General features: G+C 49.4%; 2 protein-coding genes across 24 annotated transcripts in view; one reads left to right on the forward strand and one right to left on the reverse strand.

Annotated features, from left to right (window-relative positions):
- The first annotated feature begins 983 nt into the window (after window positions 1–983).
- rif1 (replication timing regulatory factor 1) lies at window positions 984–25980 on the forward strand. 2 transcript variants are annotated; one of them, XM_056580095.1, is made up of 35 exons: window positions 984–1068; window positions 1896–2027; window positions 3451–3529; window positions 3887–3983; window positions 4123–4253; window positions 4516–4610; window positions 4964–5153; window positions 5726–5818; window positions 6054–6192; window positions 6847–6998; window positions 7144–7267; window positions 8755–8934; window positions 9351–9461; window positions 9571–9633; window positions 10763–10869; window positions 11316–11402; window positions 11505–11578; window positions 11791–11971; window positions 12429–12536; window positions 13090–13239; window positions 13357–13456; window positions 13746–14041; window positions 14579–14781; window positions 15217–15310; window positions 15889–16020; window positions 16637–16779; window positions 16878–16967; window positions 17056–17104; window positions 17390–21295; window positions 21756–21887; window positions 22012–22098; window positions 22924–23039; window positions 23286–23436; window positions 23648–23783; window positions 24590–25980. In XM_056580095.1, the coding sequence occupies exons 2-35, from the start codon at window positions 1912–1914 to the stop codon at window positions 24970–24972; spliced, it is 8295 nt and encodes a 2764-aa protein (XP_056436070.1). In that variant the 5' UTR covers window positions 984–1068; window positions 1896–1911; the 3' UTR covers window positions 24973–25980. The 2 variants fall into 2 exon arrangements, with proteins under 2 accessions (XP_056436070.1, XP_056436071.1); XM_056580096.1 differs by lacking the exon at window positions 984–1068 and adding an exon at window positions 1076–1185.
- The window catches only part of neb (nebulin), a 62896-nt gene continuing 61844 nt past the window's right edge, over window positions 25977–27028 (reverse strand). For all 22 annotated transcript variants that reach the window (XM_056580094.1, XM_056580093.1, XM_056580091.1 and 19 more), the window contains one exon: window positions 25977–26928. In XM_056580094.1, coding sequence (XP_056436069.1) covers window positions 26755–26928 — 174 coding nt within the window. In that variant the 3' untranslated portion in view covers window positions 25977–26754. The remainder of the gene's footprint in view (window positions 26929–27028) is intronic.

The following is a 27028-nucleotide window of genomic DNA, read 5'->3' on the forward strand; positions in this document are numbered from 1 at the left end:
ATATTTATGGAAATAATATGTTTTTAATAATATTGGGGCAAGCAGCACGGGAATGAACCAACGGGGGCCCAAGTTATGGGAGTTTGCAACTCTCGTGGCCCATTCTCAGAACGGCCCTAAAAGTTGCCTTTATGTAAACACACACACACACACACACACACACACACACACACACACACACACACACACACACACACACACACACACACACACACACACACACACACACACACACACACACACACACACGCACACACACCTGAAGCACACATCATCTTCCACAAACACGACCGCCTCGGTGCCACCGAGGCTCCAAGGATCCTTTGCGGCACTTAGCGTCCATGGCCGTGATCGGCACAATAATATAATTATATACATATAAGAAGATATCGGTCAGACTAATGTGTAACAAAACTGAACTATGAAATTATACTTTTGATTTGCCTCAGTGATGATGACCTTGGCTGCTTGTTGTGTGATTGGGCTGTTCGTACCAAATCATAGTGTGTAGTATTATTTGTTATGTTTATTGCGTCTAAATGTATTAGCCCCTGCTATAGATAATCTAGACCCCATAGCTCAAGCAATCATAATTCTTTGGCGCCGCTACTGTATTGGAGTACTATTAAGGAAAAACAACATTTTGATATACGTGTGTGTGTGTGTGTGTGTGTGTGTGTGTGTGTGTGTGTGTGTGTGTGTGTGTGTGTGTGTGTGTGTGTGTGAGTGAGTGTGTTTGTGTAATATATTATAAATAATAATAATAATAATAATAATAACATATTGACTATTATAGTATTAATATTAATATTAGTATTATCCATCCATTATATTATCCATCCAACCAATGCTTGGTGGAATTTCAGAAAGGCTAAAGCATTTTGTGGTTCAAGATGCATGGGATGCTGCACACAACTGTTAAAGTTATCCTTTAAAGGCAAAGTAGGCGGTCCGGGATGTGACGTACGTGGGGTCATAGTTGATTTCGTACGTCGGCGTGGTCGTTTGGCGCCAGCATTTCGCGGGGAGCAATAATAGAGACGCAGAAGAAGCAGCATTAAACAATAGGTAAACAGCAGATTCTCAGCATATTATTACCAGGCAAAGTTTGGCGCTAGCATTGTGTGCTGCTTGCGTGGATGTTAACTATTTCAGCTCTCTGTGTTCCGCCCAAAAAATAACGAGGTGAGGTGGGCTTCTGTGGTGAATGCTTTTTTCAGCGAGTGTAGGGTGTCAAAATTGGCCTATGGTGCCGAAATGTTTACCTCTAGTTGGAACCAAAGTCACTACAGTAGTGCTCTGAACAGCTAAGCTAACTAATCCGTTATGGCTATACTCCATTTACGCATTGATCACACATATGGGTGCATGGTCGGAAGTCCAGATGTGCATGTATCGTCATGATGCTACTGCTAGCACTAGGGGACTAGTCAATGCATTCAACTCCTCCTTTGTGTATAATCATACATTAACGTAATGTTACCAAACGACGTGTGTCTGAGGCAATGACGGTAAACCCTGCAATTAATGCTCAATTACACTGAATTAGCTTTTTCCTGCAGAGGTCTTTCTTTATGAAAGTAAGCTTTACGACCCCAGGACACAAGTTGATATTAGATCATGGATTTGGCAGTTTTCCTATTGCCATACGTGGATTTCCATATCCACGACTATTCCAGATAGATCGCCCCAATAGGATATTCCCTCTTACTAGCTTCAGCTTCTGCTACTACCGCAGTTTGTCTTACTGTAACCAAAGCCTTAGTTATGTATACAGGTGTATGTAAATGAAATTGGATTTGCCCAAGGCCATACCAGTTGTATTTATTTTTGTATGTCGTTCCAGCGCTTTGAATGCGTTCACATAACGAAGTGCTTCCCCTTGCGCTACCTAGGCTGCGCGTGGGGAGAATGATGGCCACGGCAGCGCCAGAAAGCGGCTCCAGCCTCTTGCCCTTACTGGAGTCCCTAGAGGACAGCACCGCGGGACAGCCAGAGCAAACCGATGTCTACCTCACCATAGCCAGGTAGGTGGTTCCTAAAGCCTACACCTGTTGTGGCTGTGGGGCTGCAGGATATCGCGTGGCTAGGGTGTTGAATAACCCGGCTGGAAGGTACTGGGTTTGAGTTCAATATTGTAGTAGGTAGGTAGGTAGGTAGGTAGGGCCAGCCTTTAACACAAGCAAAGTCTGAGAAGCAGTGTTGATTCACTGTGTCAACAACCGCCCACTTGTCGTAAAGAGAACTCTGTTGACATGTGAGCATGACTACCCACTGACCGTACGTCGGCCAGCACCGCTAGAAGACAGGCCTGCGGTGGGTCAAGCGTACTTTATTTATTTTTATATTTATATATTTTTTATTTACAGCAATTGCTCAGCAGACTAAAAACAAATATAGCCGCATGGGGTGATTAACGGGTCCCGAGCAAAATTAAAAGTCAAGGACAAACTAATGGAAGATATATAAATAACATATAATTGTCATATTCAAGGAAAGATATTCCACTTTAAACCTGAACTGCAGCCTCACTCTATTGATAAGCACACAACATCCAGAAAACTCAAAGCACACATTTCTCAAGTGAATAAAGGGCTTTCTTAAAGATTTCTTAAAGAGTACAGATCTGAAAATTTGCACTGTTAATGTTATATCCACCTAATGATAGCCGTATGGTGGTTATATAATAACAAAATGGTCATGTAGGCAAAATGGGTTGAGACTGTGGAAGTTTTTTTTTTTTCTATGAAATAGTGGGAAAAGTAAATATTTTTAAGGCATAAGACCCAGGGTTCTGTAAATGCATCTCATTCTAGAGATTAATATTCTGAAAGAATTATGAGTCCAGGTCAATCTGGTGAGGAGAAATAAGCCTAATTCATGATTTTTCACAATAGCGCCACCTTTGGGTGCGGTAAAACAAATTTGGGTTTATGAGTAGTGGGGGTTATTGGTAACCATACCAGAGTTTTCGATTTACGGTATAGGTTGCCGTATGACTTTTACAGAATTTGAGGGGGGAAAAATAAACGATAGGGGACCAAGCAGCTTTGCTGCTCGGACCCCTAATTACATTACCGGATGGATTTAATAAACCGTTGTATCTAATTCTATTCTATAGTGAATCATCTGGCTCACGCGGTGAACTAACTGTACATTTCTGTGAGTGACAATGCTGACAGCCAATGAGAATAGGTTCTTAAGTGTCCCCTTGACGCTGCACAGCTCAATTTGCTATCAGACGTAAAGCATGACTGGCATGACATTGGGAAAAATAACAGAAGATGTCAAAACTGACCTGGAGGCCTCCTTGAGCAAGATGCTCATCCTTAATGACATGGATCAGTATTCACTGCCAGGTGCTTCTGATAAGAAGTTGGCTCAACGACTTGATAGTGAGAACTGCATGGTATCTAATGTACTGTATCGTGTTGTTTTTGTCTTTCACAGCCGTCTCAGCGGAGAGGAAGGAAGGCAGTTTCTCCCTGCAGTCGAGAAGCACTTTTCCCGCCTGGGCAAGGCCATCTTGGTGAGTCACTGCTCGGAGATTGTTTGGGTTGTAGCATGCCTTCAACCTTGGCCCATGTCTCATGAAATCATCGTCATTCCATGCTCAACGTCATCCTAAAGGTTAAATATCTAGCTCTCTACATTTTATACATTTATATTTGCATAACTGTATTTTGTGTTTTTATATTTTACTTTATTTATATTTTTTATTAGTATTTTCGGCATGGCAACCTTGGCTTCAGCATTTCCTTCGGGATAAAGTACTCTTGATTCTGAATTTCCTTTATTGCTTATTGCTTGTCCGTCCAATTGCGCTGATGGGAGTTTGAATGACACTATTGGTTGTTTGTGTGTTTTGTGTTTCTTTCTTCTCTAGACCCACATCACTGGGCCTAACCCTGAGCTCAGCCAGGCAGCCTTGCAAGCCCTGGGCTTCTGTGTGTACCACGCACATGTTGTCTCGGGGGTTTCTGGTAAACCAACACTTAGACACCGAACATCTATAATGCACAGTGTCTAAATATGATTTAACAGGCTTAATATTCAAGGAATTTGGTTATAGTTTTAGAAGGTCAACTTTTTTTCTTTGTCGTCCCCCCCCCCCCCCCCCAGAAAACTTTGCTTCAGAAATATTATCAGCGCTTGGTTCCCTGGTTGTGTCCTCGACGGATAAAAACTCCTGCACCCGGGCATTATGGGTAATCTCCAAGCAGAGCTTTCCCTCCGAGGTCGTGGCCAAGAAAGTGAGTCCCCACCGCTTGTTTACATACAGGGAAATATACTTCTTTCGATGGTTGATATCTTCAGAGAGAGTGTGTGTGTGTGTGTGTGTGTGTGTGTGTGTGTGTGTGTGTGTGTGTGTGTGTGTGTGTGTGTGTGTGTGTGTGTGTGTGTGTGTGTGTGTGTGTGTGTGTGTGTGTGTGTGTGTGTGTACAGTCACTTGATAATGTAATACCGACGTTGATGTGTGTGTACTGACGCCCCGTTTCCGTCGACCGCCCCTAGGTGGACCCCCTCCTGGAGATGCTCGAGCGTGTGATGAGCCGACGGGACATCCAGTCGCTGGTGATGGAGCACGAAGCCTTGAATGTGGTGATCAGGTAAACCAGAGGTTGAGGTGTCCTATAACGAGATGCCCAACTGCTCCCTACGAGCTGGCTTGTCGTCGCCCTGCATGGTTGACGGCGCCGTAGGTGTACTAATGGTACCCCTGGTACATAAAGGAGCAGAAACCACGATTATTATTGTTATGAGTGACGTCTGTGTTTGTCCTACACGTCTGTGAGAAGGTTCTATTGTACAAAATGTACGATCATGTGTATAATTGTACGACGTTTGCTGTTACCGGCTGTCACGGGCTGCAACGGAGACATTTTTCAAACGGCTCATTCAGTTCTGGATCACAGCGGTTGTGTTCATCGTCGTGTGTGTGTGTGTGTGTGTGTGTTGCCAGGTTGCTGGAGCAGGCCCCGGTCCAGATGGGCGTGGCGGCGGTGCGCTGGTCCAAGCTGGTCATCCCCATGGTGGTCCACTCGGCCTCCAAGGTGCGTCTCCGGGCGGCGGCGGCCATGGAGCTGGGCCTGCCCCTGCTGCTGGAGCGGCAGAACGAGGTAGCGGCCGTCATCGAGCCTCTGATGCCCACGGTGAGCAGCCAGCCTCTGGGTTTATAATGACGCGTGTGTCAATCTATATCTTGGTTTTCTGTTTATAATGACGTGTCATTTTATATCTTGGTTTTCTGTTTATAAGGACATCTGTCATTCTATATCTTGGTTTTCAGTTTATAATGACGCGTGTCATTCTATATCTTGGTTTTCTCAGTTTTTATGACGTGTCGCCCTATATCTTGTTTTTCCTCTGTTTATATGACATGTGTCATTCTCTATCTTGTTTTTCTCTGTTTATAATGACGTGTATCACTATGTCTTGTCTAACGCAGTATGGTCCGATATTGATGGCTGCAGACATTCTTTGGTATACAGATCTCTATTTAGATCTACAGTAATTGTATAAATGCCAGGTATACTGTTTTTATTCATGTTTTGCCTTCAAGTACTTAATGTATTCCTCATTGCTGCTGCTAGCCTCTGTACACGTTTTCATGACATGTACACGATTGTAACAATTTAACTTTAACTTAAACATTCATACATCAATCTTGCGTAATTGTGCACTTCATGTGCTTACGTTCTTCTTTCCCTCTCTGCTGCAACAGGTACTCGTACCGGAGCTACAGAAACTATTTGCGTCGAAGAACGAAGTGAACGTGCTCAAACTCTGGCCTCTATTCGTCAAACTCCTGGGAAAGGTAAGACGCTCTCTTGTTAAAAGGCAAAAACAAACACGCATTGAACGTTGTACCACTTATTTGAGGGGGGAGACCCAGGAGGGAAGCCAACATGGCCTCTTCCCAACACCGTGCATCTGTTTTTATTAAACAGGAAAGTATTAAAGGTAACGAAGTTACAATTTAAAACGGGCCCGACTCAGCATAAAGCTGGTTTCCAGCAGGTCCCTAGACGTGTTCCTCTTTCCTCCCGCAGCACCTCCATCGAGGAGGCCCCTTCATCAACTCCCTGCTGCACCTGGAGGAGCTGGGCTTCCGCAGCTCCTCGCCCAACGTCAAGAAGATCGCCTTCATCGCCTGGAAGAGCCTCATCGACAACTTCGCCCTCAACCCCGGTGAGCGGCAGAGAGAACTACCGACCATCAGTGGGAGCTTTCTTCTATCTATTTAATTTAAAACTTGATCGTGGCCCTCCACCTTCAATTCACATAACTATTGTACATGAGCAGCACTCTGTATATACATTAATGCATTAAAATACATAAATAGCCAGGGATGACACAATAAAGCCTGAAGGCTTATTTCCATATTGGTCCCACTGCCCAGTTCCGATACTTATCATCCGGTCTGTTAATGGTGTAAACATTACAATAATAATAATAATGGATTGAATTTATATAGTGCTTTTCTAGACACTCAAAGACGCTTTACAGTGAAGGGGGGACCTCACTAACCACCACCAGTGTGTAGCACCCACTTGGGTGATGCACGGCAGCCAATCTGCGCCAGAACGCTCACCACACACCAGCTTGAGGTGGAGAGCGAGGGTATTGATGAGCTAGCCAATTATAGAGGAGGATGATTAGGGGGCCCGACTGAATGAGCCTGGTTGGGCCAGGACACCGGGGGAAACCCCTACTCTTTGCGATAGGTGCCTTTTATGCGTGCCAGTGTCATTGACGCAAGCCTTTAGGGTTCAGGCTGATGGCATCCTCCTCCTCCTCCTCCTCCTCCTCACTCTCCCTCCATTCCGCTTCCCCCCGCTGCAGAGATCCTTTGCAGTGCCAAGCGCATGAAGCTCCTCCTGCAGCCGCTGCTCTCCATCCACGTGCGCACGGAGGCCCTGCAGCTCAGCCGTCTGGAGGTGTGGTGGTACCTGGTGGTGCGACTGGGCCCCAACCTGGGCCCCCACTTTGAGCAGGTCAGTGGGGCCCACCATGCAGACTCTAGTTTGAAACGCTTTTTTTTTTTTTTTTTTTTTTGTGTCTTGTCACGCTCTTGGTGTTGCTGTTTTGCATGGAAAAAAAGTGTGAATAAAGTTTTCTTTGATGTGCGCTTCCTGTTAGGTGTCCATTCCCTTACTCCAGTGCACCATCCGGGCAGACTCCTCCACCTCCACCCTCCAGGCTGGGACCCCAGCGAGAGGCGCGGGGCAGAACAGCACCCTGGGCTCCTCCACTCCAAAGACCGGTACGTCCGCGCGTCCACTCTGAACACCTGCCGCCTTCCCCGGGTTAGAAGAGGGCACAGTGGGCTGTAGCAAAGCTTACTGAATCTCATTTCTTTTTTTTCTTTTTTTTTTAATTGTCATGATCTTGGTCTTGAGGATTGGCCCTTTTTTGTGTCGAGTGTGGTGCAACATGTTGAAATATGCGAAAAGGGCTGGGGGTAAACGATTATTTATTAAACGATTAATCTGGCGATTATTTCATCGATTAGTCGACTAATCTAATGACTAATTGGATGGTTATCTATTTCTGTTGCTCGATTAATAAAAACCATAATGTATCTCAAATAAATACCAATTTTTTTTTAATAATATACTTTATTTAACAACAGTTTTGCACAGTAAAAAACCTTCTGCTTTACATAAAATAAATAAAATAGTTTCACTGTTATACAAAATGAAAGGCCAGCCGTGCTCAAATCTGCCAGTGTGAGTGTGGCCAGTCTGGCCAGGCCAGACCAATTTGGCCACTTGGGAGAGGTGTGCTGCTACGGTACGGGCCGCCACGGTACAGATGCTAATGAGCCGACACGCGCAGTCGCGCACACGCACGGCTACGCAACCTGAGCTGGATGACGTATAGTCCATGCGACGACCACAGACATAATAAAGGCGACGAGCCTTCTTTCCCATTAAACGGTAAACATATATCCAAATAAGCAACAGACTCAGAAAAGTGCGAACTGTGTTCTCTGTGTTGTCCATTGTCCACGAATATCGTCGACGGAGAAATTTGACGTTGACGAATCTTTGACGTCGACACGTCGACGTGTCGACTACATCGACGCGTCGCTACAGCTCTAGTCCTAACCATACGCCATCCTAACTGGCCAGAGGCTGAACCTTGGAATTTAATTTATGTCCTACCCGGGTCACAAATACAGTAACCAGTCAACTATGTCACTGGATGCACTGTTTTTCAGGTTTTATTTTGTTTGGTGGCGTGTTCTCGTAATAATGGTCTGTTCGTTTAATGACATGGTCAAATGGGCCGCAGTCCTTCAGTAGGTGCTGAGTGGCTCAAGGCATCGCTGTGTTTTGGGGTGTCGTGTGGGAAACGGTTGACGGGTTCGACTACCCAGCGCACTAGGGCTGAACGATTTGGGGAAATGATCTCATTGCGATTATTTCAAACAAGGTTGCGATTATATATGCTGTAAATCATTCTATAGTATGACCAACACTGGAAGAGGTCAACATATACCTGCTCTTTCCTTTAGGCAAGGCCTATGTGTTGAGATTACACGATGCATGAATCGAAGTCGTTGTGATTTTGCAAATCGCGTTCTATTACATCGCGATGTCGGTTTGAATTCGGTTAATTCTTTCGGCCCTCCTGCACACCCTGTTGTGACGGAAGCCTCCCTAGTGCCCTGATATTCAAGTACATCACTCCCCGGGGCGCGCAACGGACGATTGACTGAATCCTTTTTCTCGATCCTTCCACCAGGCAATCCCACGTGCTTCAACAGCCCGGCCAACACTCCGCGCTTGAACCTCAGCCTGAGCCAGCAGGCCGGCCAAAGCTTCCCCCCCATCCAGCTGCTGGGCCTGGAGATGCTGCTGCACTATTTCCTGGGGCCGGAGGTTGTTCCCGCTGCAGCGAGGGTCAACCTGCAGCTGACACTGGGTGAGGGCGACGGGACATGTCGGCCTACTTGAAGATGTTGCTTGAATGGCATTTTTTTTTCCCCCTCTGTGTGTCTGACTGTCTCTCTCTGTCAGTTCCCTGTTTTATATATTGGAATATTTGGGGATTTATCAAGATTAAATGTTTTTCCGCGTTTATTTTATGTGGCAAACAAAGGCTGTGTTTTGAATGTTTTCCAGTGCAATATTGATTGCTGCTCTGATTTATGTTTGATTAACTTCTAAGCAGTACAAACAATCTTTAAACCGCTATTTATTTTTAAGACTTGTTTTCTGTAGACACAGAATCGACGAGTAGTCCAATAGTTATTCTTTAGACGATGTCCACCAGTAACTTGGATTATCATATTTTTTTCTCAACTCAACAATTTCATTAATTCTCTTCTTCATCCCCAGAGCCGCTGACGCACTCCTTCCTGTCGGGGGGCTCGACCTTCTCCAAGCACGCCGCCCTGCTTATCTCCAGCGTGACGGACGGATTCATTAGCGTCGGAGCAGACGCCCCAGGTAGACCCTGAGGGCCTCTTTCTGAACGCAGGATGAGCTGCAGCCTTTGTTCGTTTGCAGCAGCGCAACTTAAACCAACTCGACCTAAACGACATCACTTCCTCCTCAGATCCCCTCCTGGTCCTCATCTGGAAGAGCCTGGTCAGTTTGGTCAGCTCCACAGTAGACTCGGGTAAGTGATCCCTGACCAATCACAGCGTGACTATCTCCTCAATGAACTCACCTGTCACAACAACCCCCCACCTCTCCACCACACTAGTCTGTCTGTCTGTCTGTCTCTGTGTGTCTCTGTCTCTGTGTGTGTGTGTCTCTGTCTCTGTGTGTGTGTGTCTCTGTCTCGGTGTGTGTCTGTCTCGGTGTGTGTCTGTCTCGGTGTGTGTCTCTGTCTCGGTGTGTGTCTCTGTCTCTCTCTCACTGTGTCTCTGTCTCTCTCTCACTGTGTCTCTGTCTCTCTCTCTCTCTGTGTCTGTGTCTCTCTGTGTGTGTCTGTCTCTGTCTCTCTCTCACTGTCTCTGTCTCTCTCTCTCACTGTGTCTCTGTCTCTGTGTGTCTCTGTCTCTGTGTGTGTCTGTGTCTGCTCTTGGATTAGTGTGTTTCATGTGTTTTTTTAAGTGTGTTGTGGCGGCTGCTTTCTTGCGGGTGGGCTCTCCTCAGTGGGCCGGCCCCCCAGCAGCGCCACACAGAGTACACTGGGTGGGCCCCTTGTCACGGGCGGGGCCCGGAGACCCCGGCCCCGCCCCGCTTCACCCGGCCCACCCTACAGCATCTTAATCAGTTTAAGTCTGAGGGGCGCTGGGGCCCGTTTGTGGCTCTGCGTCGCCGTGACGACCAGTACACTCTGAGGGGCCTCCCAGGGCCCCGGTGATGCCCATCTACTGTCACTGGTCACACACTTATTTTTTACACACTACTTGTGTATGTTTTTAGCACAGGCTTTTGCCCAAATTCCCAATACTATGCTACTGGGTGGCAGTAGCTCAGGAGGTAGAGCCAGCTGGCTGGTAACCGCGAGGTTCGATTCCCGGCCGAGTGTCAAGGGGACCCTGAGCAAGGCACCTCACCCTAACTGCTCCCGACGAGCCGACTGTCGCCTTGCATGGTTGACTCCGCCGTCGGCGGGTGAATGTCAGAATATTGTAAAGCGCTTTGGAAGAAAGCGCCGTATAACTGCAGTCCATCTACCATGCGGTTGTCATTGGAGACGGCAGCTAGCCATCTCACTCCGGGAGGCTCCTTGGTTCGCACCCTAGCCCCTGAGCTCTGGCTGAGGCGTGCGTGTGTTCCTCTGCCTTTTGTCTCAGGGAGCAGCAGTAAGAAGGAGCGGCAGGGCTCGGAGGTGCTGACCCTGATGCTGCAGGCGCTGCAGACCATCGCCGCCTCCGAGGCACTCCCTCCCAGCAGAGTCCTGGTAAGACCGGAGCCACGCTGGTCCAGGTCGACCACATCAGGGGGAACAAGGGAGGCGCTGGTGTTTTTAAGGGCAGACTCAACACCTACCTTTTTTAGTCTGACTTTTAAATAAACTTTTATTTATTTTTATTAAGTTTTTGCTTTGGGTATGGATGTAGGATTGTTTTTACATGTGTGAATATCTCTTGGTGTGTCGTGGGAGGGGTGGGTTGTATTCAGCGCTTTGTGTTAAATTTGCTTGCAGGAAAAGTGCCACACAAATAAAGGTGCATTGATAGCTCCACTCTAGGTTGTGAATCACCTGGAAAGATTTTGTTCACGCGCCTCCTATTCTTGTGTTCCGCGCAACGGTCTTGTTTAGTCTTTCGATGCATGTTCCGCTTCCTGTGTCCCTTTGCTCAAACCCCCCCCCCCCCCCCCCCCCTCCGTCTTTTGCTCTCCCAGGTCCTCTTGGAGATCACGGTGAAAGGCATACACCCCAGGGTGCTGGGCTCCGCGGCCTACCAAGTGGGGAAGATGGACGTGCTCAATGTAAGGGCGTGATTAAAATATTGACCAAAATAATCGTGACTATGATTATTAATTTTTTCATAATGTAGCAGCCCTAGTTAATGCTTCGTCTCTCTGTCCCAGGGTACCCCAGCACTCTTCCTCATCCTCCTCCTCTACAACAGCGACAAGCTGTCGACCTACGCAGAAGACGAGAGGTGAAGATGCATCTACTTTGTTCTCCAGGACCAGTTTCTAGCCAGATGAGACGGCTCAGTTTCCCGTATCGTATGGGACCGATGTATGACCATAAATGGTCATGGCTGTCACCATCTGTGGTCATGGCTGTGCTACGTCACGACCGTTAAACCGTCATTAGAGTTTATGGGCCGTTGGTGTCCTGACCGTATATGGTCCTTCCCGTCCTCAGGTTCTTCCAGTGTCTGAACACGCTGGTGGGGTGTGGGCTGGCGGGGCCCACGTCGTCCCTGGCGTTCGTCGAGGCGGTGCTGGGGGCCGCGGCCCGCAGGGCCTCCTTCGTGCCCAGCAAGGAGCATCTGTGGCGGATGTGGAGCGCCGTGGTGACGCCCCTCACGGACGCAATCACCCAGGTACGAGGTCGTCGGGGCCACCATGCTGCCCTGTTTAATGTGCTAAACGATATTCCCACAAACGGGTGCGAGTGGCGATTAGCTGTTACAAGCCATTTGGCAAATCAGGCTCTTTTGACCTCACAAGTGGGCGTGTCCGACTAGATCTGTGACGGATAGATGTGCAACGTTTTCTACAGTCCACTGGGTTGGCTGGTAGCCCGATCTATCCGGCACGCATCTAGGTGGACGCGTCCAGCTTCGATGTCAGAAGAGGCAGGTTTTCAAAACGGCTTGTAACGGCTAATCACACTCACACCTGGTGGTGTAACGTGTCACCTTTAGGAACTGTATCTGGAACTGTAGTTATTTTTCTCAAACAATTAATTAGAAAACGATTGCTTGTCTGTGGTGGTTGCACGAGGTTTTCCATTTGTTTTTAAAGTTCGCTCTCTCTCTCGCCGGCTTCCTTCCCTAGTCCAACGAGGTGAACCAAGGCGACGCTCTGGAGCACGACTTCAGCGCGGTCCACTCCTCCCTCATGTTCCCCGTCAGACACCTCCTGCTGGTCGACCCTCTCCCCCAGGTGGGTCCCGGTGTCACACTCGGGCCTCACCGCCCACCCGCCGAGCTCCGTAGCCCCTCAACTGGCTCTGAACGGCGTCGCCAAGCAGAGCCTCGTTCGGCCTCCTTGATGACCTTGATCTCTTGTATGGTCTGCGGCCTGCGTTTATACAACGCCGGTCTAACCAGTGGCCACTCGAAGCGCTCTACAACATTGCCTCACATTCACCCATTCATGCACACATTCACACACCGACGGCGGTGACGGCCACGGCAGGCGACAGCCAGCTCACCGGGAGTATTGGCGCTCTGTCAGGGTGAGGCGTCTCGCTCAGGGACACCTGAGCGAGTTGCTAGTTCGAGCCAGAGGATCGAACGAGTTGCTAGTTCGAGCCAGACGATCGAGCGAGTTGCTAGTTCGAGCCAGAGGATCGAGCGAGTTGCTAGTTCGAGCCAGAGGATCGAACTAGCAACCTTCCGGTTACCAGACAACCCGTTGTACCTCCTGAGCCACATGCCACTCTATATCAGTATTGTTCACTAAAATCCCCCCCCCCCGGCTTCTCCCATCACAGATGACCCAGAAGTCCTTGCTGTCGACGTGGTCCAAGCTGTACCGGGTGTTCGCCCGCTGCTCGGCCCTGGTGCTCACGGCGGAGGAGAACGTGTCCTGCGAGGAGCTGTGCGTCAGGATGGCCGCCTTCCTCAACGCAGACACGCTGGCTGTGAGTCTCGGGGCGGGGCTAGCGAGGTTACACTAGGGGACGCGGGGGAAGGGCGGGGGATCGGCCCCCCCTTCCCGAGGAGGTTGTAACACGGGGGGGTATGTGCGTGTCTTTCAGCGCCCTGCCACACTGGACGCCGTCTCCGGTATGCTGCAGGTCATGGTGGAGTGTGTGGACTTCTCTCCGTACACGCCCACGTTTCAGCAGAAGACCAAGTGTAGGTTTTGTTCGTTCCTCTGTGCGTGTAACGGTTCAGATTCAGAGCGCCAAGTAGTCATCCTGATGGAAATGTGCTCTGTTCAAGATTAAACAATTGGAATACAAATAGATAACGGGGTACAACCGAACAGAAATGCATAGTAGGGTACAGTCATGTTGCATATCGAAAAAATATGTACATTAGGTGAAATGCATTCTAATATCTAGCTCAAGTCCCTGAATTGCCAGGATACATTGCTCGTCACCGAGTCAACTGTAAATGTGCCCCCCCCCCCCCCCCCCATCAGCCCCCTGCACACCCGTCAACTGGACCCGCAAGAGGAGCCAGGCCCTGGGGAACCTCGCCGCCTTCCAGGCCCTCCTGATCCAGGCCCTGGAGGCCTTTCTGGCCGCCGCGGGCCCCTCGGATTCCACCGGGCTGCCGCTGGCCTCCGTCCTGTCCACGCTCTTCAACAGCCTGGCTCAGGCCACGCCCCTCCGGGTGGCGCTGGGCTCCCTGGCTCCGCACCTCGCCGTCCTCTACAGACGGGCCGCCACCACCACCAGCGGGACCCCTGCCTTCTCCTCCCAGCTGGTGACGAAGGTGGGATTTTTGATAGTGCTTAAGGGTTAAAGGATCGGGAGTGTGAAATGTAGGTCATTGCAGTCAATGCGAGTGTTGAAGGATTTGGCCGGTTTGCTAAGACCCCATGCCGCCTGTTAATGTCCATGTCAAGATGTTTTTCCTGCCTTGATTTTTATTTATTTTTTGTCAGCTCACCAGTGCTCGTGTTAAGGCGTCTTTAGGCGTGTTCAAACGAGTGTTTAGTAGCAGAAAAGTTACCTCGACATCACAACGTACACCAGTTTAGGAGCATGTTCACAAACTGGTTGGCCGAGTCTGGCAAAACAATGTCTCTACACGTGTTTCGCCAAATGCGGACTTACTGAGTAACGATGATACTATGGCATTGAATGTTGACAATAACTTAAGATATTACCACCTCAAAAAGCCCAGTAAACATCTACTCTTACTCTGACTTATGAAGTGGGGTTCCCCCAAATTGTAATCGTATGTGATGGCCCATATCTGGATTAGTGCGTTGCTGAGTTGTTGCCCTCCTCTGGTCCCCGGCTGTAGCTGGAGAAGCTCCTGGTGGAGCTGCTGGGCCACCTTCAGAGCCGCTCCACGCTGGACTACGACGACCAGCTTCTGCTCTACCTCGCCCCCCTGCTCTGCGTCGCCTTCCCGCACAAGAACAAGGCCCTGCGCACGCAGGCCACGCACTTCTGGAACGCCACCTTCGCCAAGGCGTCCAGCCTCGCCTACCCTGAGGAGCTGAAGTAAGACCAGCCCCCGTTCGGTCCCGTTCTCCTGGGCGTGACCTGACCTGTTTTGAACATGCGTTGTTTGTTTCGTAGCCTTAAAGGGGACCTATTATGCCACCCGGTCTGAGTGTGATTAGCCGTTACAAGCCGTTTCGGCTTGTAACGGCTAATCACACGTCACGGCCTCTTCTGACATCACAAGTGGGCGTGTCCACCTAGATGCATGCTGGGTAGATCAGTCCATTAGCCTCCCAGTGGACTGCAGCAAACGTTGCTCATCTATCCGTCGTACGTCTCGAGGGATACGCCCACTAGTGATGTCAGAAGAGGATGATTTTCTAAACGGCTTCTAATGGCTAATCACACTCACACCTGGAGTTAAAGGTGTCACCTTTAACATGCGTCGTTTCGTAGCGTTTAACGTGCTGTGTAACGGTTGCTCTCTCGCAGGCCGGTCCTGAGCCAGGTGAAGAGGAAGACCCCCATCATCCTGCCGGGCTTTGAGGCCGTTGCGGTGTCTGAGGAGCACAGCGGACCGTATTCGGTGGGTTTACTTAATTTTTTATTTTTAAAGGTTGTTCTCGTTGGTTATAAGTGGCAAAGTACAATTTCAGCTGGTTTTAAAAAAAACTGGTGCAAACATCAATCAATACCATACCTTTCATATGGCATATCGTTTGTACTACTATTATCTTCCAGCTTTGACAGTATTACAGTTTAGCTTCCAGCATTTGTAACAATGAATTTCAGCACTTTTCTCCTTCAGATAATGCAATTCAGCGTCTTTCAGATTCTTCAGTTCAATTCCTTATACATTTCTGCATTATTACGCAATGCTTTGCACTTTTCATTCAGCTGTCAATTTATTTGTTTCCAACCATTGACATTATTTTAAATGGTGGGCATGTTTAGATTGTTTACTCCACTTATAATTTTGAACTGTTCAAATCCCTTCACTTGATTTAAGCCATTTAACGTTTGTTTACGTCTTAATCTATGTGGCTTTATTAAAACATATTTTCAACCTCACATTGTACTACAGCACTCAGCACATTTTCTGCAGGAAAAGCATTTTCTAGTTCCTGTTGGTTGTGGAACCTGAGTATGTTTGTTTGGCTGCAGAGCGACTGTTCGCAGTTGGACACCAAGCTGAGCGGTGTGCAGATGCCGTCTGCGGGGAAGAGGGACTCCTTGCTGGGCAGGGCTGCGGAGCTGAAGGACCAGAGCGCCAAGTCCCTCGCCAAACCCGTCTCTGTAAGGATGCGGACATGTTTTAAAGATTTATTTTTGATTATAGTGAGATAGAGAGGAAGGTATGGGAGATGGAGGGGAGGACATGCAGCAAATGACCACGGGCAGGACTCGAACAAGGGTCGCTGCGTTTTAGGACTGAGCCTATATGGTACACGCTCTACCCGGGACGCCCAGGATACGGACATTTTTGATTTAAAATGAGAAATGTACCTCTTTTTTTTCTCTATGTAATTCATTTGATTTGAATCCAATTTTTTTTATTTTGTACAATCTCATTGGTTGTTTCCTACGAGGCTTGCGTCCATCTTAACGAAAAGGGTAAATAAATGGACTGCATTTATTGAACGCTTTAGTAACCAGTGGCATCTCAAAGCACTTTACAATATTGCCTAACATTCACCCATTCATGCACACATTCATACACCGACAGCGGTGTCTGACAGCCCGCCCGTCAGGAGCAGTTTGGGTAAGGTGTCTTGCTCAGGGACACCGCCAACACTCGACCCACAGCAGTCTAGCAACCTTCCGGTCAACCCGCTGTACCTTTTGGGCCGCATGCCACCAGAAAAGAGAGCAATGGATATATATATATATTTTTTTCCCCTTGTCCCGGCAGACCAAGCTGGACTTCGGCTCTCCCAAGCCCCCCCCCAGGGGGGTGCTGGAGGAGGAAGCCTCCACCGACTTTGTGTTCATTCCCCCCGAGAACAAGGAGCGCGTGCTGACGGAGCACCAGAAGGAGGTCAAGAGGACCAAAAGGTGAGTCACGCGCCCGGTCCCTCACGCTATATGTACTTCTGTGTAGTAGACGCGTTGTGTTTCTAACGCAGAGCCGTTGTTTTCTGTCGGTCCAACAGGGGGGACCTCCCTGCCATGTACAACAACCTGGACGCTTCCCTGGACACCACGGCCTTCACCCAGTACACCCAGAGCCAAGAGGATTCCACGTTAGTTCACGCAAACCGCACAAATGCTAAATCTGTGAACTCCCTTGTAGATGCTTTGAGTGAAACTCTAACTTATTTTCACCCTCAGAGAGAAGTTAATTGCGGAACAACCCAAAAGTGCCGAGTCCCCTGTCAAGGTACTAAAATCCTTAAGGTCAACCCTAACCAATGTTTTAATCGAAAAAAGCCAAATAACCTTACCGTGGACCTATCGGTAGTTATTCTTTCAGAGTATCATATGATTTCATAATCTTGAAGTTATGAGCCAATATACCGAGCAACTAACGAGTAAACATTTGGAATCAGAGAAAAACTAAATCTTACAGATTCGTTTAAAATCTAAAAGCCTCGGAAAGATTGATTCATTACTTTTAATTGCCCTTAAAGTTCTGATTATGAATACAATCCTGATTACATTCCAGGTTGATGAAATGGAAGTCGAGGGAGAATCGGACCTTCTATACAAGGACACTGAGGACTACACCAGTCCGGGCGCCGCAAAAAACAAGGACCCTGCAGTGGTCGAGCAGGAGGGGGGGGTGATCCCGGACTCGGCCGACGTGTCCATGCAGGACGCCCAAGAAAACCCGGAGCCCAACGAGGGCGCCAGCGCTGACGTCTCCGGCTCCTCGGACCTGGTCTCTGGCACCCCTCCGAAGCCCAACAGCAGGAGGCAGTCCTTCATCACCCTGGAGAAATATGTGGAAGGCCAGGCCGCCAGCCCCATCCAGGTGACCAAGTTCACGGGGCGCCTCACACGCCCCGCCAAAGACAAAGTGAGCCCCGCCCAGGCGGATATCTCCTCACCGAGCAGGGATGAGCCGATGGCGTCGGAGATCTCCTCACCGAGCGCGGATGTGCCAAAGCTGTCGGAGATCTACTCACCGAGCAGGGTTGATCCGATAGTGTCGGAGACATCCTCACCGAGCGGGGTTGAGCCGTTGGTGTCGGAGACATCCGCACCGAGCGGGGTTGAGCCGATGGTGTCGGAGACATCCTCACCGAGCGGGGATGAGCCCAAGCTGTCGGAGACACTCCGGCCCGCAGAGTCTAGCTCGCCACCGGACAGCACTGACTCGGACCAAACGAGCAGCGAGCTGGAGGAAAACCCTGCCAAGAGGCATTCCAGTGGCGGAACAGAAGACGAGGACGATGTTATCCCTGACACACAGGCTACTTCCGGGGACGAGAGCGCAACCGGAAGGACTAAGGAAGAATCGGATGGTGGTGCAGCTCCAGAGGAGCAGGAATCGAATGGAACCAATCAAGAGACTGTAGAGTCTGATGGATCTCAGGAAGATGCCAACAATTCCCAATCCATCTCTGCAGATGCATCCAGGCGGTCTGGGCGCATCAGGGTGCGCCCTCGGTTGCCAGGACAATGCTCAGAGGATGAGGAGGAGGAGAAGAAGGAGAAGAAGGAGAAGAAGAAGAAGAATAAGAAGAAGGATAAAAACTCCCTGGATTACAAGGGCAGGACTGGTTCTGTCACCGCAAATAAGGCGGATGACCTGTCGCCACAAAGCAGGTCTGGCAGGCGGGGGAGACTGGCCACATCCGAGGCAAACCAAAGCGAAGAAAGGCTGAGGAAGAGTCCTCGGATTGACAAGAAAAAGTTGTCTCAATCCGATTTACCGGCCAGGGGTTCCCGTAAGACGGCGTTGTACAGCCAGTCATCATATCTGCTCGGCTCGGAGGAGGAGAAGCCCCGGAGGAGAAGTGCCAGAGGAGGCGAGCACAGCCAAACGGACTCTCAGCCAGAAACGAACACTGATTCAGACAGCCAGGCAAGGCGGAGTCTACGGAAGAAGGCAGTTGCCACAGAGACTGAAAAGCCTGCGACGGCCAAGCAGCAGGCTAAAGGCTTGGCGGCGGAGAAACCACCCGTATACCCTAAGCTTAGTGCTCCCAAAATACACGAGCCGCCACCACCAACGGGCTCTCCAGCGCCCCCACACTCTCAGAATGAAAGCCAGTCCCAGGAAATGCCAGACGCAAAGACTACAGTTATCAGTAACTCTGAGGAGTTTGAGCCTGAGAGACATGCTGGGAAGGTTGAGGCCATGGCCTCCCTGAGCGCCCCCGTGACGCCTGCACCCGTGAAGCCTGCACCCCAGGCGCCTGCACCCGAGAATCCTGCATCTCAAGTGCCTGCATCTCAAGTGCCTGCATCTCAAGTGCCTGCATCTCAAGTGCCTGCATCTCAAGTGCCTGCATCTCAAGTGCCTGCACCCGACGAGGCTGCACCCGACGAGGCTGCACCCGACGAGGCTTCAGCTGAGGCGCCTGCTGCACCCGAGACTTCTACATGCAAGGTAGTTACACCTGAAACTATTGTATCCGAGGAGGCTAAACCCGAGACTGCTGCACCCGAGACGGCTGCACCCGAGACGGCTGCACCCGAGACGGCTGCACCCGAGACTTCTGCACCCGAGACTTCTGCACCCGAGACTTCTGCACCCGAGACTGCTGCACCCGAGACTGCTGCACCCGAGACTGCTGCACCCGAGACTACTGCACCCGAGACTTCTGTACCCAAGGACGCCACACCTGAGGCTACATCTGAGGCACCCGCTGCACCCGAGGAGGCTACAACCGTGGCGCCTGCTGCATCCCAGGCGCCTGCTGCGCCCGAGACTGCTGCACTGCCCTCCCCGACGGACCGCCAGCCCAAACCACGTCGCAGTGAACTTAGCTTGTTAGTAGAGGGCTTGAGTGGGTCATCGACTGATGAGGACAAGAGAAGGGCCGGTGCAGCCAACTCAATCAACCAGGAAGACTCTCAAGCGCTCACTCTGTCTTCCTCCGGCAGCCAGCTGCAGAACAGACTCAGGCGAAGGGGCAAGGCCTCCGCACAGTCACTTGAGGCTGCTGAGAAAAGCCAAAATTTAACCGAAAGCGAACTGGATGCCGAGGCTCAGGCGTCCCCTTCTGCTGTCAGAACCAGGACCAGAAGCAGCTTGCCGCCTGGGGAGCAGGTTTCCCAAACCATCTTCTCCTCCCTGGATAAGGCTGCCTTGGCAGCCCGTAAACCAAACTCAGGCCGGGGCAAATATCCAAGACGGAGGTCATCCCTAGCCCTCCTGGCCAACAATGAGAACTCAGAATCAGAATCCTCCGAGACTATAGAGTCTCCTCCCTCGAAAAAGAAAATCAGATATCATAAGGCCCCTCTGGTGCCAAGCCCTTTAACTGTACAGAGCGCAGCCATGGACGATGCCTCTGAAACCTCTCAAAGTGATCCCTCACAGGGCACACCCACAATAAGCCCCTCGAAAACCAAATCTCTGTTGCAATCGCAGAAGGAGGCATTAATCTCACTTTCAAGGGTGCCATTGGTTTTCACGGAACTCGAGCAGCAATGTGAGGTGGGGGTTATCCCGATTGTAGCCCTGGAGCAAGTCCCAGAGAAAGCGGGAACCGAGAACACAAATCCCATTGCTCCCAACACAGACTTGAAGTGCAAGTTGTCACTAATTGCTCCATCTCAAGAAGACTGCGAGCAGAGGCTTTCTCAAGCAAAGCTGGACCCCTCGGACCAGGTTCCTCTGGACTGCGAGTCCACTGATACAATAACAGAATGTTCTCAGGACGTTCTTCTACCCCCTGTTTCCGCTGCGCCCACCTCGGCCACAAACGCCAGCTCGAATGAGGACGAGGATGATGGTGACGACGAGGTGTTCACCGACGCTACGGATCTGTCGTCTGCTCTTGCAGACCATTGTTCCACGCCGGCGGCGTCCAGCGAGGCCACTGCGAACCAGAGCTCGTCGGCCTCTGGCTCCTCAGAGGAGAAGGGTCAACATGTGGCTCAACCGGCGCAAGAGGAGGTCATTGCGAAAGTACCACAGGCGAACTCTTCGGAACCATCCAGAGTACCGGCAGACGGCAAAGGTGGCGAGGACGCCGCTTCCACCCCGGCTAAACAGGACGAGGGCGCACCTCAAAAGGCCCTAGATATACTTGTAGTTGAACAGGAGGTGGGCCAGATCAGCTCACGGGAAGACCCAGCGGGGTTGGCTGAAGCCACGACGAGTGTCCAGGATGAAGTCAGGGCAGCACAAGCTATTCCATGTCCTCAAGTAGCGGAGGAGGAACCAGGCACATCCTCCCTGTGGAACTCGACGCACGCCGCCAAAGAGGACAATCACTCTTCTCCTGCAAAGCGCTTGACCCCCGAGGTTGGGTTGGGACTGGAGGTCACTCAGAGCCCCAGTGGCAGGACCAGGGGGACCTGGTCGCCCTCGGCCTCCCCGTCCTCCAGTATCCTCAAGAAGGCCCAGAAGAGGGCGCTGGAAGAGGACGCCGCCATCTCGCCTCTGGTCAAGGTAACTGCAACACAGCGTTTCTTAGGGCTGTTCAATTAATCAAAGGGCTGTTCAATTAATCAAATTTTTTGGTCAAAGATCTCCAAATAAATATTATCGAGTTGAAAAGTTAATTTTCTATTTATTTTTAAATTAAATGTTTTTTAGAAATAGCATAAATGCATTATTTATATTTTTTAAGGGGACATTTTTCAAAGTGCTCTTATTATTTTTTTGAGAAATGTTGAATAAATGCATAATGTTTCCAAATTCAGAAATAATCATTTCAATAATAGTGATTTCAACATTGACCAAAATGAATAAGTATGAAAAAACATGTTGTTTTTTTCCTAATCGAGCAGCCCTAGCGTTCCTTCAACTTGGTGGTCCCTAGTGTCTCATTTGTCTTTTTATCAAACAGTATAATCAGATGCATGGGGTCAGCGACAGATTTTTAACCAGTTCCTTTACCTGTCCACAGTCCAGGCGCGTGTCATTCGCCAACCCCATCCAGCACCAGGAACTGGCCGACGACATCGACCGACGCAGTCCCGTCGTCAGGACCAGCTCGCCCAAACGGTTCAAATCCAACAGCGCCATCCCGCAGTCTAAGGTTATTATCAGAAGAAGAGCTCACATTTAAAGCACACATCTAGAAAAACGGGATTTCCGTCGTTGGCAAAATGTTGTTGGCAGTTGAAACCCCGGCACTAACTAGGATCGATCGTGTGTTGCAGTACGTCACCACGCCAACCAAGGGACTGCTGGTCCTTAGTCCGAGGAACCTCCATAGCTCCGGGTACAAGAGCTCCAAGAAATGTCTGGTACGTCCGTCCTGCACTGCACGCTGATACTGTGGTAAACTGTTCGCAGATGGAGAGACGGGGTCGAATTTGGTTTTCAATTTTGGGTTTATTTATTTTATTCATTAATGTTTTATAGAAATTGCAGCTGATTACATATTTGTACATTATTTGAAAATTCTAAATTTCAAATTTTGTTTTATTTTTTAAGGGAAAGTTTAAACTTCTAATTTGTTATATTTGGGCGAGAAATGCTCAATAAATGCATAATTTTGTTCAAACGCAAAAACAATCGTGATTTCAATGTTGACCAAAATAATCGTGATTATGATATATATTGTGGCAGACGCCAGGGAGGAGTGAGGGGAGTGGTAGGTCTGGCAACCTGCTGGCTCCACCCCCAAGCCATATATGGACTCCCCAGGCTTAATGAGCCTGGGGATCATTAAGCAGGGGTGCTTGGGCTTAAAGGAGGTAGCAAACGACAGACAGGGAAGGTTGGAGTTGGAAGAGAAGCTAGGGCTAGCAGAGGGCAGGCAGTATCTGTGTGATCGCCTGGCAGGGTGGTACGCCCTGAGAGAGAGAGAGACAGGTGGAAGGTGTTGGACGGACATTGAACTGGAGCATAAAGGAGGTGGATGACCCTTTTCCCACCCTGGTTTTGTTTACTCGGTAAATAAACCGTTCTGCGTTTGAACTACTCTGTTTTGTGACATTTTATCTATCCGACTTGGTAGCGTGGAAACCCCACACCCACTGGCCCGCTACATTATATTCTTATAACCGCGCAGCCCTACTGCCATACTTACTTTCTGCCATCACCTTGTTTCCCCCGCTGCCATCCAGATGTCTGAGATGAGCCAGGAGCCTAGGGCCATTCCCAAGGACTGTGTCTTCCCTTCACTGGTTTGCTGCTCTGCACCCATAGAGGCTGTGCTTCCTCTGATTTCCACCAACATGTGGTGAGCAAATGAATTGCTTTGGTATCTCATCGTCAGAAAAATTGTGGCATGATGTAAAGGCTAAATTTGTATGTTTTTATATCCATGCTTTATGTTGCTGTAGACGATCGGAAAGGCACATTGTGTGTGTGTAGCTTCCAGCGTGAATAAGCTGTATGCAAAAAATGCATATGCTACCGATTTCTAACGATACGTTTTTTACCTTTTTTTATTTTACCTGCAACTCTCCTTATTTTCGCCTGCTAGGCCCCGTGGGTTTGGTCAGCTGGTGAGGGCCAAGAACATCCGGACGGTGGGGGACCTGAGTTCACTCAAGCCCCTCGACATCAAGACTCTGCCCATTCGCTCGCCGAAGATCGCCAACGTCAAGAAGGCTCTTCAGCTTTATGAGGCACAGGTTTGCCCTTTTAAGAGTAGCTGCATGCTGCATTAAAAAAAAAGAATGCACCGTGGGTTACTGTCAATGTGGGTTTCGGATTTGGAAACGGCTTCACATTTTTTTTTTTTTTTTAATTTTGTTAACTTTCCTTAAAGATTAGAACTATTTGCTCAACTGCTCTTTTGTACATTTTACACCGTGTTTTAACTTTGAACCATTCTCCCGGCAGCGTAAGATGCGAGGATTTGGGGATGAGTTGAAGAGCTTCGAGGAGATGGAGAAGATGATGTCCTCCTCTGAACCGGAGGAGACCAACACTTCACTCAACCAGGAGGAGGATGGCAAGACCCCTCACGAGACCCTCGGTGAGTCTCGGTTATTATGCGGGAGACTTTCAGAATGAGGAAACTCAATAGCTGTGTTCTGTCCTCTCTAACTGGCTGCACGACGCAAACTAGTATTGACTGACTGACGGCGTGTGTGGGATTATTCGATAGTAAGATTGTTGTAATCAAAGAGGGGGGGGGAACGGGCTGTCCAGGATTTCTTCGTTTTTAAATACATCAGTTCTGTCCAAGATGCCCTCTCCTCCCAGCTGCCGTGCTGGAGTGGGCCTGGAAGTGTTTTGGTAGATGACTGTCTCTTCTCCACTGTAACTGGGCCCCACCATCCCTACTTGCAACTAGTATGCAGACAACAAGGTTTATACAGTAGACGCGTTGCCGCTGGTGTCATGAAGGGTACGACTCCCAAGCGCTTTTGCATCAATGTTCCCGAGTCCTACAAGGTGTGCTATAGCAACACGGGGTACACTGAAAGTCTTCATATTATTGCCAGCCACTTATTTGCTCTGTAGTCAAAACACCCATTAAGCCCAACCAGGAAACAATGACAAGATTGTCCTCTTTTCCCCTACAGGAAAACAAAAGAATCTATCAGTTCTAAGATGAGTTTTTCTTGAAATCACTATTGATCAGCATTGACTGCAGATATCTCCAGGAAACCCAGAGTACGCATTGTTAGAAACTTTACACACTGCGACTTCGATGTTTACCATCAATGACCAATCGATAACCAATCACAGATCACCTCCCTGTTCCTGATGTGCTTCCACGCTATAGAATTAAAACGACACAGGAAAACATTTAGCATGTTTTTTTTTTATTTGCAGCCACAGAGTTGGTGGACGAAGACCAGCCTGCGGACCAAGAGAGCGTCCTTGCGGAGACGTCGACCCACGACGTGGAGACGGCAACCGACAAGATGGAGGCAAAGAAGGAGCCTGTGGAGGCCATGGAGGAGCTGGAAGAGTCGAAGGTAGTGGAGGTGGAGGAGGCCCGTCGGAGCGTGCCGCAGTCCCCCATCAGGCACCTCTCCCCCGGGGGGCTTCTCTGCCAGGCGGACGCCCTGAGCTCCAGTGCCAGCATTGAGGAGCTGGGTCTCTGCACGGCGGAGCAGCTGGTGAGGCTGCACGACACCCTGGGCGGCGTGATGCGCAGCGTGGTGCTGGAGCTCCAGAGCCGCCTGGGTCACATGGACGGCACGCGCCGATAGGCCGACAGCGACAGTACACGGAAAGACAACCCCCCCCCCCTCATGACATTACTGCTGGGTCTGCTCAGGCTGGGTCCTTCTCAAGCTGGGTCCTCCTCAAGCTGGGTCCTCCTCAAGCTGGGTCCTCCTCAAGCTGGGTCCTCCTCAAGCTGGGTACTTCTCAAGCTGGGTCCTCCTCAAGCTGGGTCCGTCTCAAGCTAGGTCCGTCAGAAGCTAGGTCATACAAGGGGTTCTGAACCGGCTCGAATGTTTTTTTATTGTTTTTAAGAGTTGACACATGTATGGCTGTTTTGTTAGTGTAAATATCAAGTAAAAGGGATTAGTTAAGAGTGGTGTCCAACTATGTTTGAAGTGATGGCCATGAAAAAGCACTTTGTTTTACCCCCGTTCCCCGCAACCGGTCTAGGAATTTTTCCTTTACCAGACAAACTGACATTTACCATTCAACCTCTTCAACACTTGTGTTTTTTCAATTTAGTTCATTAATAGGTACTCGTTATGGGTAACCGCTGCTTCTATTTTAACACCTCATCCATGGCCACTCCTACTTCGCCAGCGCTTGTGTAAATTTCTTGCTAGAATTTTGCAATTTGCCCTTTCAATTATTTTATCATTTGCCTTGCCTATTTTCCCTTTTTAGTGTCAAAAACGGATAATTCGATTATTCCAATGTCTGGGATTTTTATCAATAAATCACTCAAATGAGGACGTATTGTTGTATGGTTGATTGTTGTGCTCTCTTTTAAGGTTTAGGCATTTAATACCGTAGAACGATCAAATCCACATATCTGATTCTGTGGTGTGGATTAAAGAGGCCGCACCTGTTTTTAGAAGTCGACATAAAGAGTTTTAATCTCGCCCCATATGCCAAGTTTACCTGGACTGGCATCAATGTCCACATCAGCCGTCTGCTGAAATATCAGTCTCACTGAAAACGTACATGATGAGAGTGGGGGTAGGAGTTCAGGGAGGGATGGTGGTAGAAAAGGAGACGCCACATTGCAGGAGCTTGGTGTGCTTTATTCACTACTGATTAAAGGGCACAGAGTTCACCAGACTTAACAAAACACACGTTTACTACTAGTGGCCAGCCCTGTGAAGGAGGGAAGAGTGAGGCTTTTCTCATAGAACTCTTAAGGGCTGGTTTCACCGTGGAGGAGAGGGTTGGAGACGCCACGTTTATATTTCTATTTCTTCATAATCAACTCAACGTTTCTACTACGTTAAGGTCACTCATTTTGCTTCAGGTTTCATACTTCTACTACCTTAGATATGGATTTGCCAGCGTTAACCCAGTTCGTCTGAGCTATTCGCGATTTGACAAACATAGGATTTATATAAATAGGGTGGTTTTACAATACAACAGTACAATACAAGTACCTCAGTACTATGAGTGATATTGTTATTCCTAGATGGGTCATGTCATCTTCTACCGCTTTAGTCTATCATATCATTTCGATACGCTCTGTATTTATTCATTATTTATACTGCTTTTCTGTCCGTTCAGGTGTCTATATCATGTCAAATCCACAGGAAGGAAGGGAAAGAGTCATACAAACAATAACTAACTTCACATACAACACTACCACGATTACATAGCGAGCAGATCCTCCAAACAAAAACAAACAAACAACAACATTGCACTTCGTTGCCCACGGTAACGCGAGCACATCGAGCGGGATTGACCAATCCGCTTTTCCCCCTGTGGCTGTCTCTCGCCCACTCCCGAGAGAGAGAACGAGGGTGGGTGGGTGGGTGGGTGGGTGGGCGGGGCCTCTGCGTCTAGACGGCCTCCACGTAGTTGGCGGGCAGCATGCCGGTCTTGCCGGTGCGCTGCACGGTGCCGTACATCCAGCCCTCGTCGATGGACTGCACGTTGACGATGACGTCGCCGTCCTTGAAGGTCACCTCGTCGTTGTCGGCCGCGCCGTAGTCGTACATGGCTCGCACCGTTTTCTGCGAAGGGAAGGGCGAGTAGGGGGCGAGTGAGCCCGGTGTGTGTGTGTGGTAATCACCGCTCTTGTAGAGTGAAGGAGTGTGTGTGTGTGTGGGGTAC

This window comes from Gadus chalcogrammus, chromosome 20 (genome assembly GCF_026213295.1).
Source record: "Gadus chalcogrammus isolate NIFS_2021 chromosome 20, NIFS_Gcha_1.0, whole genome shotgun sequence".
Classification (NCBI taxonomy): domain Eukaryota; kingdom Metazoa; phylum Chordata; class Actinopteri; order Gadiformes; family Gadidae; genus Gadus; species Gadus chalcogrammus.